The 14,520-nt window shown below is 52.3% G+C and overlaps 1 protein-coding gene and 1 long non-coding RNA gene across 4 annotated transcripts in view; one reads left to right on the plus strand and one right to left on the minus strand.

The window, feature by feature from the left end:
* Positions 1–14,520, minus strand: part of TMEM178B (transmembrane protein 178B) — a 366,535-nt gene that overhangs the window by 32,243 nt on the left and 319,772 nt on the right. For 2 of the 3 annotated variants that reach the window (XM_086688531.1, XM_086688535.1), the window contains exon 3: positions 4,715–4,852. The exons of the other annotated variant lie outside the window; for it this stretch is intronic. In XM_086688531.1, coding sequence (XP_086544657.1) covers positions 4,715–4,852 — 138 coding nt within the window. The remainder of the gene's footprint in view (positions 1–4,714; positions 4,853–14,520) is intronic. 3 annotated transcript variants of the gene reach the window in all.
* Positions 6,087–10,219, plus strand: LOC147583012 (uncharacterized). The gene is made up of 3 exons (XR_015244545.1): positions 6,087–6,976; positions 7,075–7,252; positions 8,243–10,219. It is a non-coding gene; the product is annotated as an uncharacterized LOC147583012 (long non-coding RNA).

A 14,520-nucleotide genomic window follows, 5' to 3' on the forward strand; every position in this document is an offset into this window, starting at 1 on the left:
GGCTCCTTCCGGCTCCTTCCGCCACCTGAGGACACAGCAGGAAGGCGCCAGCCTGTGAACCAGAAAGTGGTTCTCACCAGATGCAGAATGTGCCAGCACATTGATCGTGGACTTCCCAGCCTCCAGAACAGGAAGAAATAAATTTCTGTTGTTTGTAAGCCATCCAATCTCTGGTATTTTGTTACAGCAGCCCAAGCTGGCTAAGACTGCTTTTATTTTTTTTTTTTAATTTTTTTTTTTAATTTTTTTTTTCCAACGTTTATTTATTTTTGGGACAGAGAGAGACAGAGCATGAACGGGGGAGGGGCAGAGAGAGAGGGAGACACAGAATCGGAAACAGGCTCCAGGCTCTGAGCCATCAGCCCAGAGCCTGACGCGGGGCTCGAACTCACGGACCGCGAGATCGTGACCTGGCTGAAGTCGGACGCTTAACCGACTGCGCCACCCAGGCGCCCCAAGACTGCTTTTAAAAAAGGGTGAAGACTTTGGATTGTATTTTCACTTTGACTAGAAGAAGCCTTTGGAGCACTGGTGGCAGATAAGTGACATACCTGACTCACAGTTTTAAAAGCATTATGTTAACTCTGCGAAGGACTGATTGCTGGGTGCCAGGGTGGCGTCACGGCATCTAGATAGGAGGCTCCAGGATTAGCAAAAAGCTCACAGAGGCTTGGACCTGAGTGGTGGTGGAGAGGGCGGATGTCCCGCAGGAGTGTGTGAGAGGGTGTGTGGCGGGGGTGGGGTGTGGGCTGGAAGTTCACACTCATCTTGTGGATGTGGGCCCTGCGGTGGCTCTGAGGGTGCCCAGGGGGTGAATTACAAGGAACCGTAGCCGCCCCAGGCTCCCCCACCGCGTTGTCTTTTCCCCGTGTCATCTTGTTCCTGTGATTCTGAATACCACTGATGACTCATCAAGACACGCGGCTCTGGCAGTTTCTTGCACCCAGTTGGTGCCGTGCCATGCCGGGCCAGATTCTCTCCCGGAGGCTCTGGCAAAGGGGACACTGGATCCCACCCACTGCCCCCAGCCCCCGGCCCGACTAATTCACCCTACTTAATTAATTGCCTCCTCTGCGCTGAGTGTTAATTAAACAATTTGTTGCTAGTTGTTTCCCAAGGTGCAGGGTACCCTCTGTTTAACCAGGAACTAGTTAAATCTGGAAGAGAGTCGGGCCCAGGGTGGGCCATCCTCCTTCGCGTTGGAACAGAGAAGAGGTTAATGGAATTCTGCTTTTTTTTTTTTTTTTTATTTGGCCCTGGTAGTTTCAACTAATATCAGGTAAAATTCCATCTTGGACTCTTGACTCCAAATTTACCTTTTTCATTCTTGCTGACCCTTCTTCTTCCACCTGTTCACCACACCCTTGCCTGGCCAGCACCAGCCCAAATGCTGCCGTTGGTCCCCACCAGCTGTTGTTGTCACTCAATCTAATCCTTGGGGCACCAGCCCGTGCTCAGTACAGATGCCTGGAATGCCAATCTGGGGGAAAGCTAGGGCTGTGAGACCTTTTTGCCACAAATACCCGGAGTCTGAGTGACTGATTGTTTTGCCATATCCATGATGTGGCTGTCACTGGTAGTGGACTCTCCAAGCACCTCAACAGCCTAATCCTAGAAGGTTGATTCCCAGGGGCCAGGGACGGGTCAGATGCTGGGAGGGTTTGGTGCTGAAAGGGCTCTTTGACACACGGGGTTCTATAGGCCAAAGCATCTTTCGGGGTTGACACCCGGGCCTCTCTAGTAGATCTCTCTGCTGAGCAGGGTCAGGGAAGGACCGCATCTATTCCTCAGTCGGCTCCCTCTCCAGCTTCTAACCGAGCCAAATTCACGGGGTCAGGAGATGGCAGCTGCTCTGGGCATCTGGCCCCCCACGGCTGTGTCTGGCCTAGTTGGAAAGGACACTAGCTTGAGGCAGAAGAGAGTGTTCTCCCACCCTTGGGAGCTTCAGCTTCCCCAAAAGACCACTGTTCAAGGGATCAGCTCTTCGTGGCTTTGTCCTTGTTCTCCTCCGTGGGAGCCTGGCCCGATGGTGCCCACGAGGTGTGTGGACACCACTTCTCTCCCTAGCCTCTTGTGGGAGGGCACAGCCCTACTTATGGACCCAGCGAACGAAGCTCCAGGCTGGAGGGAACGGGTTAACTCCAACCAGGGCGGTGTCCCAGTCGGCAAGAAACAGCTCTTAGAACAGCAACTTCCCCGAAGCTCTTCTTGATGCTAACATTTTATCATGAACTATGATTTTGCCGTAATAAAAAAATATAGCGCGTGTCCTAGAAGGCAGATTTCGCTGAGCCCCTCAGTAACCAGGGCTCGGCTAGGTCTCCACAGGAATAACTGAAGCCCTGTCGTGGCACCTGCCCATCTCTTGCCGCATAAGGCTTTGAGAAACAGTCACAGAGGTGCGGGAGTGGAGGGAAGAAAGAAAACAAGTCGTGAGAGGTCTTGGCCAATTGGCTCATCCCTAGAAGCATAACATTTTACAACCGGAGAGAGCTTGAAAGTTCAGCTATTCCTCAGGCTCTCGCCCTGCGTGCACATGAGGATCACCCCCAGAAGTCCTCCTTGGACTGCTCTGCAGTGAGGGCCCAGCATCAGTGTTTTTAAGGGCTTTTCAGGTGATTGGAATGTGCAGTGACTGAGAACACAAGGTGAGCAATGCGCTCACTCATCCACTCTGAGGGATTCCTCTGATTCCTCATCATTCCAAGCTTTCAGACTGTCTTCTCCAGAGCCCCAGGCTTGCTGGTTGTGGGCAGGGTTCCAGGCACCCCTCCCTCTGCCCCTACACCTTCTCCTGGGAGAGTTCTCACCTATGTCTCAGGGGAGCAGGAAGCGCCCCTGACCCCACCCTGGTCACAAGCTGTTGGCCCAGGCATGGTCACTCAGTTCTGGCCTGTTTTACTGCCTGACCAATGGTGTGTGACCTGGCCAGAGAGGATAAATGGGCTAATCACATTCTCTCTCTCTCTCTCTCTCTCTCTCTCTCTCTCTCTGTGTGTGTGTGTGTGTGTGTGTGTGTGTGTGTGTGTGTGTCTAGAAGCTAACTTGAGCCGCAGGGAAGGAGGTCACTAGAGTCCTGGAGACGCGGCACAGTCACACAGGATGTGGGCTGTGCGCCTGGCCCGGAGAGCAGGCAGTGCGTGCGGAGGGGGCTGGGAACAACTCAGAAGGGTGGGGATGAAAGAGTGTCAGCGCCTAGAGCTCCAGGATTCCTGCTCTGCCTGCGGCCTGTTTGCTCAGCTTTTCTCCGATTCCTAGGAGACCTTTCTAGAGCCTTAGAAAAGCCCTGTTTTACTGGAGCCTATCTCTGTATAACCAAAAGCATCTTAGAGAGAACACTCACTACAAACAGGGCCATTCTGCTTTTATCTTTTTACATTTCAGGGTCCATGGGAGATTTGGACTGGAAGGTGGATACAAAAAGGTCTCCACTGTGGCAAAAAAGGAGTGCGGAGGCCAGGGGCTGAGCCCGACCCCTGCTTCACTGAGGACATGAGGCACGGAAAAAGGACCGGCAGGTCGTGCGGGCCTGTCTCCATGGGAGACCAGAAGAAGGGGTGTAGGGACTGCTAGGGATCCCCCCTCCCTCCCTCCCTCATGACTGCAAGCACGGGACATCGGACTCTGGGGGCAGAGGGTTCCGTCAGCCTGGGGCACCCTGGAAAGCCCTGTCTTGTCTTTGGCTCAGAATGGCTGTGCTTCAGTGGTAACAGGGCAAACTGTCAGGCCCCAAGGCGAATCCTGCGATTCTCCCCCTCTCCCAACCGATAGCTCACCAGCCCCAGACACCTCTCCGTGCACCCAGAGGGACGGCCATTACCTTTCCCCAGGCTGACCCAGTCCTTCACCTGCCATCTCTGCTCACAAACCCGGAGTCAGGCCCTTCACAAAGGGAACTTGAGCTGGTCATAAGCATGTGGTGCCTAAAGTCTAGCTGACATCGTTTCCATCTGTAGGACTCACTTTCCTTTCTTCCCATAAATATGTCTAATTCCTGCTATTCAAGCTCAGCTCCCCCTCCACCTAGCTCCACACGGTGCATCAGTCCACTTCTTGCGGAGTAGACTGTGAGGAATGTATCTGATGGTTAACCTCAGGTCTGGACTGAGACGTCAGGGAAGACAGGCGCATGCAGAGCGTGGATTGACTTTGCTTTCCGTGGACTGGAACCTACTCCTGCATAGCCATACAGTTCTCTGTATCTATAATCCTTTATAAGGACACTGGATCAGTTCAATGGCCATGACACTACCAGAGAGTAAGGGAGACAGATATGACAAAGGTCTAGCCTGGTCCTACCACCCTTAGAGTGCCTTATTTGGAAACGGTAGCAGAATTTAGGACTCGTAAATCAAAGGTGAGGATGGGCTTTTAAGCAGGAACTACCCAAATAGCACCTGCTTCCCATCCCAAAGTCCAATATCTGCATAAAAGGCCTGAGCATTTTCTGAGTTCACGCTCACCCCCAGTCTGATACCTCTCTTTCAGTGCCATAACCTCACAGTCTCCCACACCAGGGGGTCAGCCCCTCGAGAGCTGAGGACCAGATCTTATCAGCGTTTGCATCCCCAGAAGCTGGCGCAGCGACGGATGGCTAAAAGGAGTTCAAAACATGTTTGATGAATGAATGAATGCGTGTCCCCTAGCCATTCTCCCAGAATCCCAGGAGCCAGGACCTTGGCTCCCCAGCAGCTCCCCAAGCCTGAGGCCTTACCTCCCATGAGGAAGAGAAGCCCTGCTACATACTGCATAAGGCCCCGGTCCCAGCAGCAGCCCAGCACGCCGATGATCCAGCCGAAGAGGATGATGGCCACCGCCATGCCCATGAAGCCGGCGGTCATCCTGCGCAGGTCTGTGGGGAAGCGAGTGGGCAACAGTTAGCATCGGAACCTAGAACTCGCAGTCAAGGTGCATCCCGGCCCCAGGTAAAAAGGGAGAGGGTGGCATACTGCAGGGGTGGAAGGCAACATACCCTTTTCAGACAACCTTGCACAACTGAGCTTCTTTTGTACAGGAGAGAGGGCCCCTGGCGGTAACTCTCCTCAGGTGCGAAAAGCATGCCAGGACAGTTTGGCTGGCAGGCACAAGGAGAGACTGCCGTCCCAATCGGCGTCATTTCTTATGCACCTTTGTGCCAGGTGCAGCGCTGTCGTTCCCAAGCATCAGGCCCAACGGTCTGCAACAGGAACTGCCTTTATCCTTATTTGAAAAACGGAGTCAACTGCCGAAAGCCTTACGGCTACTGAGTACCAGAACAAGGCATCAAACCCAGATCTGGATGGCTCCTAGGTGCTAACCACAGCATCATTCACCTCTCAGGAAGAAACGGGCCTTTAGTGGAGGGCGGGGGCTCAGCAGATGGGCTGCACCTGCCGAGTGCTCCCTCTCTTCCCTCCAGGGCTGACGGGGCTCTCCAGGAGGTCCAGTGCGAGGAGGAAGCTGCTGGCGGTGTCCTGTTCCTTCCCTCTAAGCCAGCTGGCAGGGGCTCAGCTTTCCCCGCACGTGGGGCTGCAGGGCGGAGAGCCAAACTTGCTGCTCTCAGACCGAGCCCCTGAGCAGGCCTCTTCAGCTCCCGTGGACCCCAGGTCAGCCCAGCTTTCTAGGTCCGGCCTTTCCCTGTTCCACGCCTCGCTGACCCCACCGCACAAAGCCGATGCGGGTACGGCGAGGAGGGCCGTCTGGAAAGGCGGTGTTGTTAGTAGAAGGGAGAGGGCAGAGATACTGTCACCTGTCAGCCTCTTGCTAGGTGCGGCTTCCTCCTGGCTCTCTCCACTGCCCTCCAGGGCATCCCCACCAGCCTCACGCTCCCTCCCTGGCGTCCAGCCTTCTTACCTCCCTCCTCCTCCTTACCTCGTAGCTGCTAGTCCTTGACTCCCTCCACCCTGCCCCAGCCTTGCCAGCCTGCCGCTCCCTGCCTACCTCTGCAGTTTGTGCAAAGCCCATCTGCCAGCCCCAGCCCCAGCCCCAGCCCCAGCAATGGGGCTCCAAACAGGAGCAAGCCATCTGCCCAGCCCCTGCCCCGGGGCTTGCCAGGACAGCCTGGAGGGCATCATGGGCACTCCTCCCTCTCAGGGAGGGGGAGACTGGGAGTGGAAGTGAGGGCACCTGACAGCTAACCACATCCACACCCGTGGAAGCACGGGGTGATCTCGCCTCATGCCTACAAATGCCTGGCAGGTCTCCATGCACCGCGAGGGCGCCCTGCCCGCTCTGTTCCTCTGTCACTCCAGTCACCCCCGTCGGGAGCTACGGCAGATCCTGGCACAGTCAGGCTAGAGAAACCCTGGCCTTCTCCCCTCGGAAGAGGGATTTGGTCCACGCTCCCTGACCTGACACGGAGGATGAGACCCTGGCAGCCCCCCCAGGAGGCTGGCTGGAGGCAGGGAGGGAGGGGCAAAGGAAAGCAGCTCGCACAAGGGGCAGGACGGGACCCTGTTGCAGAGGCAGAAATCCACCCACGGAGCACGTTCCTGCTCTACCCGTCCTCCTCTGTCCTCCCCTGCCCGACCCGGAATGCCTGCCGCACCGGGTAGAAGCAATGCCCGTTCCTGTCACGTATGTGAACTGCCAGCAATGCCTCATCATCATGCCACACTACAGATGGCTCCCATCACCACGGTGTCCGAGGAAGCTGCACGGAGGGCATCACTCGATCGCGGCGCTCAGACGTGCACCCCGCTTCCCGAGCCGGCTCCCCGCTTGGTGCGCGGGCACCCACAGCCAGCTTGAGGTGAGGAGGGAGGCACAGTCTTGCCGGCTGCACAGGCACCACCTCGTACCCCGTGATCTAACTGCCCTGGTCGTCCTGCCACCTGTCTCAGCCCTTCTTCCTCAGGCGCCGCCCCAGACCCTCGCGTGAGCCAGGCCGGAGCTGCCTCCTAGGTGGAGAAGAGCATCCCTTGATGTGTGAGTCCATTTGGACGGACTCCCGGAAGTGCTGCATCCACTCTCCACTGTGGTCAAGGGCAAGGAGGCGGTGAGAGCAGCGGAGGAGAGCTCGGGGTACTTTTGGATTAAGGTAGGCTTACACCCCCTTAGACAGATCAGGAAATTTCACTCTATGCCCCTTTTCAGTGCATGAAGGGCTTCTAAGATCTTGGTTCCTTTGGCAACATCAGAGATGGACAGCACTGCTGAAACCACCTGGCCCCTCCCACTGCACTTGGCCTTGCTCATGGAGAAGCCTTACTGAGCCTCAGCCCCTGCAGATCCACGGGAGATTGCCTGGGGGATTAAGTGGACGATGTGTCCGGTAAGGTAAGGTGTGTCTCCCCCCCCCCCCCCCCCCCCCCCCCGGGCCAGAGACGGAAAACTGGTCTGGGCAGGAAAAGGAAATGCGAATCGGAGAAATAGGGAAGGCTATCATGGTTGGTGGAGGAAAGCAAAGTGTTTAACTTACAGGAAAAGGCACAACGGCAGGGACACGGGAAAATCATTTCTCTTGTAAAAGTCCAGAGACAGGTAACAGTCATCTGTGTCCCAGGCCCAGGAGGGGCCGTGGCTCTCTAGCACGGATTAGGTGCACTCTGTCAGCCAAAGCCGAGGGCCGTGCTAAGCTGCTGATCTGGAAAAGCAGGATGAAGACCAGAGGTCGGGCCTGAGTATTTTCACCGACCCGGGAGGATTTTTACCGTCACCCCGTGAGTCTGATTTTGCCAGAGCCATGCACGTGTGTTTGGTTATTTCGTTCTCAGACCCACGTGGTAATTCAGGGCCGCTGCATCAACAACTTGCAAACACAGGACAAGAAATAGTCCTATTTTACAGACAAGGAAAGCAAAATCCAAAGTTTGTTTATTTATTTTGAGAGAGTAAGCAGGGGAGGGAGGGTAGGAGGGAGGGAGGAAGGGAGGGAGAGAGAGAGTGAGAGAGGGACAGAGAGGGAGAGAGAGGGAGAGAGGGGGAGAAGGAGAGAGAGAGAAAGAGGGAGAGGGAGAGGGAGAGGGAGAGAGAATCCCAAGCAGGCTCCAAGCTGTCAGCACAGAGACCCATGTGGGGCTCGATGCCACGAACCTGAGATCGTGACCTGAGCCAAAATCACAAGTCAGATGCTCAACCTATTGAGCCACCCAGGTGCTCCTAAAGAAGTTAAAGAATTTATTGACAAACCAGTGAAATAAAGGAAGAGTGAGCTGTGTGGGAAAATAAAATTAATAATGCAGTTAAAGAACATACTGAGCATTTCTTCCTCCCAAATAAAGGGAGAACTATAGGTCTGGGATTTTTTTTTTTTTTTCCAAAGATGGGAATCCACACGGATGGGAAAAGAGGAGAGATGACAACACACAGGACTGGAAGCAGCAAAGCTGGCGGACGGTGCACTTGGCTGGAGCCAAACTGGAGGCAGCAGCATTGAAGCAGAAAACCAACCTCGGAGTTCCCCAAAGTCTCGTGAACTGGCACCCACAGGTTCCTTTGGATCAGTTAGTTACCCACAGAGGAGGAACATAAATAGAAGCAGGATTTGGTGGAAGTTGTCTGAGATGGAACTAGATCCCTCGATCCCTCATCCACTCTGCGACACTAGGGGACCCCCCTCCCCTTCCCTTTCCCTGGAGTGGGGGTGCTTAGCACTGGCGGTTGACAGGCTCGGTGAGGGCCATTCCACATAGGTGATGAAGTGACCATTCACATACAGAATGTTGTATCCTTGCCCTTGGGACCCTAGCCCCCTTCTCCTCAGCTCCCGGAAGCTGACTGCCTGGCCTCTGCCGTCCAGCCTGGGGGCTGGGAGAGGTCTCTCCAGGGATGACCAGCCCAAAAGGAAAGACCTAGATAGACACTCAGCACTGGAGGAGCCCGACAGGAAGCCCCTCTGACCACTGTGCAAGGGAGCGTCCCACGGACAAGCCCGCCACCCACTCGGTGCTTCCAGACAGCTTTGGCAGGGTCACCTGCCGACCCAGCACCAACCACGTACGTGTAACCTGGGAACAAAGGAACTTTAGGAAACGAGCTGCACAGAGAAGAGGCAATAACTCAAAATTATTATTAATATTCCCAGAGAGGCAAGACATGAAACGTATTTGGCCTCCATGAAATAAGAACAGGAAGGAGTCCATCGAAAAGAACTATCTGGAGAATACAGCACCTTAAAATAACAGAATCAAAGTCACTGAAATTTTTATTATAAAATCAATTCCAACTTATGTATTACCAATCCTATCATGTTCCTAAGAAAAAGACTCGAGGAGGCTTATAACACACGCACAGTGTAACCAGGATAAAAGTAATTAATGAGAAAATGAAGGAACCAGAAAATAAAGAAAAGGAAGATGAAGCCGGGCATCACATTCATATGCAAAATTCGATCCATGAGGTCCTTAGGAAGGGAATTAAGCTTGCAGTACCTCAACTTAAAGGCAACACTCATGACTTCCATTGTCTGTACCTTGGTTGCTTTCCGTTTGCGCTTGAGTAAATCCCGAGGACCACTCTGCCTGTGGAACGACCCACATGCAGAAGACGGCCCCCTTCCTGCCCATCTGCACCTACCCTATGTGCCAATTTTATCTCCTGGGGAGGAAGAAACTGTCTTTTTTATTCTCCGTGACTGCTCACTGTCCCAAGGCAGTACCCTGCACCCAGGTACTTACGTAGCTTGTATTTCGTTCCCCGTTTCTTCCTGCCTTCTTAGAAAAGAAAGAAAAGGGGACACACCTCACTCGGGTATCTGAAGCCTCGTTAAAATATTATGCGAAGCTGGTCTAAGAATAAATCCCCTTAAAGAACCCGGGATGATGAGTCGGACTCTGCCAGCCAAAGCGGAGATAAAGAAAAATCATCTCATGAATCCTTTTGGGTTTGAGCCCATCATCTGTATTCAGTGACCCTAATGTTTCGCGTTCTAAGTTTTGAAATGAGAAAGGTGCATTCTAAACTTTTTAGAGAAGGAATTTAGTTCTGTGCAGTGCAAAGGCTGGGCAGAAGGGGGTAGATAATGAGGAAGGGTGGAGGACGAAAGGCCAGGAGAACCATTAAACAGAACCAGAAAAAGCAGTTCTCCCTCACAGAAAAATTTTGATTTTGAAGTTTTACACTCCTATTTAACATTGAAATTGAAAGGTATTGCTCGCAACTCTACAGGGGAAACCAGGATATCTGCATTTAAATAAATACCACTTAGAGAAGGAAAACATATATGGGCTCTGCATCTCTATTTGCTCTTTAAAGACAGAAAAATGATGATGATTGTAATTTTTTTCCTCATTAAAAAAAAAAAGAAGGGGCGCCTGGGTGGCACAGTCGGTTAAGCATCCGACTTCAGCCAGGTCACGATCTTGCGGTCCGTGAGTTCGAGCCCCGCATCAGGCTCTGGGCTGATGGCTCAGAGCCTGGAGCCTGTTTCCGATGCTGTGTCTCCCTCTCTCTCTGCCCCTCCCCCGTTCATGCTCTGTCTCTCTCTGTCCCAAAAATAAATAAAAACGTTGAAAAAAAATTAAAAAAAAAAAAAAAGAAATGGTGAGGGTAAGTATGGGTCAGACCCTCAGGGATGGTAGAATGGAGATGTGGGGGGGGGGGGGCGCGGGGACACTGTATTAATGGCTCCAGCGACCATGGTGTGGAGTGAGCAGCAAGGCCACGGTCCTCTGCGGGCCACATGGGTTTAGCCTTCTTTGCTGGAAGCTCTGCCTTCTGCATGATAGGATATGAGCACATCACCCTGGCTGCAAGGGTGGAAGAGGGTGGGTGGCTAGTCACCATTTACGAATTCATCAGTCCCTTGGGGTTTAAGGTCACAGGAACTGGAAGGTAGAGCAAGATGGTGAGGCCAAAACTCAAGTGTTTTTGCCCCAAGGGATCAGTCTGGGAGGAGAGAGAGATGGGGGGCAAGAAAGAGAGGGAGGGAGGGGATGGAGGGAGAGAGAGAGACAGAGACAGAGATAGAGACTTGGCAATGAACATGCCAGCCGTGGGATTAACTCAGGACAAATGGATTCAAATGAGAAGGAATATTCCAGGAACCAATTACGGCACAGCAACCATCTCTGAAGTGGGGGTCTGGCTCTGGGTAGCCACACAGAGATGTGACAGCTGGGGAGGGAAGCACGGATTCTGGGAACCAGGCTGCCTGGTTCCAAATACTACCCTGCCACATTCTGGCCGTGTGAGCTTGAGCAGTTAGCCTCTGTCTCTGGATCGCAGTCTCCACATTTGTGAGTGGAGGTTAGGACAGAACTTGCTTTAAAGGGTTTTTAAGAGGATTAAATCAGTTAATATGTGTCAACTGCTTAGAACAGTACCTGGCACAATGCTAGAGCTACACAGGTGTGAATAGAGAGGGACGTCACTGACAGTGGCGCCCTCTTTTCATGCTCCCAATCTCTTGCATTTGTGGTATGGAAGCATAAAATGGGTCGAGTAACAAGTTGGGGTTAGCCCCTAGTTAAAAACACTGGGTACCCAGAGGGAACAGCCTCCTGGAATCTGTTCTTATGCCTCTAAGGTACCTAGAAAAGCTGAGGGGAAGGCTTTCGTTTTCTTTTCTGTTTTCTTAATTAAAAGAAAATAAAAAAACAAATAAATAAAAGATTTTTTTCAGTGTTTGCTTATTTTTGAGAGAGAGTGAGACAGTGAGCAGGGGAGGGGCAGAGCACGAGAGGGAGACACAGAATTGGAAGCAGGCTCCAGGTTCTGAGCTGTCAGTGCAGAGCCCGATGCAGGGCTCAAACCCACGAGCCGAGCCGTGAGATCATGACCTGAGCGGAGGTTGGATGCTTAACCGGCTGAGCCGACCAGGAGCCCCTATTTTTCTTTTTTATTAGTACTGATAGGCATCCACCCCAGAGCGTGGACCAAACAGCGGGAGGGCTGCGGCAGCTCACAGCAGGGTGCTGCTGGCCCTGGAGGCTGTTTGAACCCGGGGCTGTCCCAGTGAGCACTTGGCTGACTGGAAGGGACAGACACAGGCTAGACCACAACTCTGCTGTAGAGGTAATGAAAATCAAAACAGAAGTAGCTAATGGGGGACTTTGCCTACAGTTTTCTCTTAGAGTATAAGTTGACTCAGCATAATGTTGTTATATTTAAAGAATACTTTGGGTGGGGGTGCGCCTGGCTGGCTCAGTTGGTTACACTTCCGTCCAACTCTTGATTTCGGCTCATGTCGTGATCTCATGGTTTGTGGGTTGGAACCCTACGTCGGGCTCTGCACTGCTGGTGCAGAGCCTGCCTGGGATTCCCTCTCTCTTCCTCTCTCTCTGCCCCTCCCCTGCTCACCCTCTCTCTCTCTCAAAACCACACTTAATAAAAAGTAATTTTTACGTGAAAACAAAATAGCTCTCAGGTTTGACTTGCTCCGATCCCTGAAAGGCCCTTCAGAACTGCCCTCTGCCTGTCCCTGCATCTCCGTCTTTCTCCGAGGCCCCCTGGGCTCGAAACCCAGCGGTCTGAGTTCCAGAGAGGCCTGGCGCTTTTCCCCCTTTCCCTGAGGGCACAGCACTCTCTGCCAGTGTGGCTGCCCCCACACTCCGCCTGGCAAGCTCCTCCTCATCCCCAAAGGTGTCGCCAACAAGCAAACGCGTGGGACACTTCAGCAGACGCTGGTGTTCGGTGCCTGGGCTCTTCCCACATGCCTCATTGTAATCCTTCCAGTAAATGCAAGCTTGTTTGGGGCCGTGCTCACGTCTGGGTTTTTTCGTTTTTGTTTTTTGTCCTTCCCGTCCCCGGCACATTGCCTGACATAAACAGGTGCTCAATAAATGTTGGCTAAATGAGATCACCATCCCACCCTGCAACGGTTACTAAAACTGAGCGCACCACAGAATAAAGCAGGGCGAGGAGGATGTACCTGCCCAATTCAACGCGCTTTGGTGACTCATATGTCACCGGGATTTGCAGCCAATTTCTCTCTCCTCCAATCTTATTTTTAAACGCCAAAAGTAACTATCACTTAACAATCCAATATAGTTGTTTATTGCATACAAACAAAACATCAGTGTACATCCAGGTTCCAGATCACAGAGAGCCGTGCAGCATGGGGGGCTCCTTACCACAAAGTTTAATGACACATAATACCCCACAGGTTAGAACCCCATAGACCTTTCCACACCGACCCCCAAGTCAGGAAGAGATCATGGGGGGGAAAGGTAGTTGCTGTAGAACCAAGAGGTGGTTTCTGGGTCAGAAGACAGGCTTGAAGCTTCCTCCTCCTCACCCCTACCTCTGGATCAGAGAGCTGCCATAAATAGGGATATTATGTGATGATGCCATATACAAATCACATCCATCGTCAAAACAATGGGAAGCAAATTGCAAAATGTGTACTCGCCTGATGAGAGCTGGGTCAGCAGCTAAACCAAGTGTCTGGAAGAGAAGGCTGAAGGGGGAGAAAGCCCAGAAGTGAGAAGCAGAGTCCCACACACACACACACACAAAAAAAAAAAAAAAAAAAAAAAAAAAAAAAAAATCACAAGACTCCCTTCTCCCTGTAGTCCCACGGCTACATCAACAGCAGAAACCACAGAAGGGAATGACAAAAAGGGAATTCAACTTAGCTAAGCAAACACACCTGGGGAGACCAGCTCAGCACCTGGCCCTCTGTCCCCAGGGTCTTCCTACTGTGAGTGATGAGCTAGACCAGTACAATCCGCCATTCCATCTTGAGAAGCTCCCACGTCTCTTCCTCTCTATATCACGTGTCACCGACAGTTGCTCTGAGGGCACGGGACAGAAATCAGGGTGGCTTGGCAAGCATGTGTCCCCAGAGAGTCCCCACAAAGCAGTCAGAAGATGCAAGCTTTAAAGCACACAGGCAGCTTACAGGGTACTATCTCTCCAGAGAAATGCTGCAGGCGCCGGAGAATGGGCTAATGACAAAGAACATGAATAGCCTGGGGAGATAAATGGGCATGAACGTTCATTGTGCATTTACTATGTGCCTGCAGCGGGTTGTGTAATTTACATAGGACACGTCCATTAAGCCTCTGAATGGCTCTGTAAGGTAGATGCTATTTTTCTCATTTCGTAGACTTAGAACTCAAGACAAGGGAATTTCAACCAGTGACACAAAGACCAAGGTCACCAGCTAGGAAGAGGCAGGTCTGGGAAAGGTCCCCAGTCTGCCTGTGCCCTTTCCACTTCTCAGACCTTTTCAGATTCGGTGCCACTTCAGACTCCAGAAGAGAATTTAACATTCGATAAGAATGCAATGGAATATGATTTGGCTATTACAAATTATTCTTTTGAAGAATGTCAATGACGAGGGCAAGTTCATAATAGACCATTAGATGAAAAATAACACACAGATCCATTTATTCCATATGACCCCTACAGTGCAGGTGTGTGCCCATGTGCATTGAGCAGGCACACCTACATGGGAAGTGCAAGGAAGTACACGAGATGTCAACAGGGAGAATTTCTGTAGGCCTGCAACTTCTGCGGGAGCTTCCTGGGTGAAATCTGAAACCTGCCCCCATGTGCAGAGGGTGGGGAGAGACTGAAGAGAAAGACAGCCCCTCCGTGTTGGTAGGTGACAAGTTTCATAAGCAAAGGAACTTACTGATGAGGCTTGTCTTGGCC

The sequence above is a fragment of the Puma concolor genome, chromosome A2 (genome assembly GCF_028749965.1).
Source record: "Puma concolor isolate L17-30 chromosome A2, mPumCon1.1.hap2, whole genome shotgun sequence".
Taxonomy (NCBI): Eukaryota; Metazoa; Chordata; class Mammalia; order Carnivora; family Felidae; genus Puma; species Puma concolor.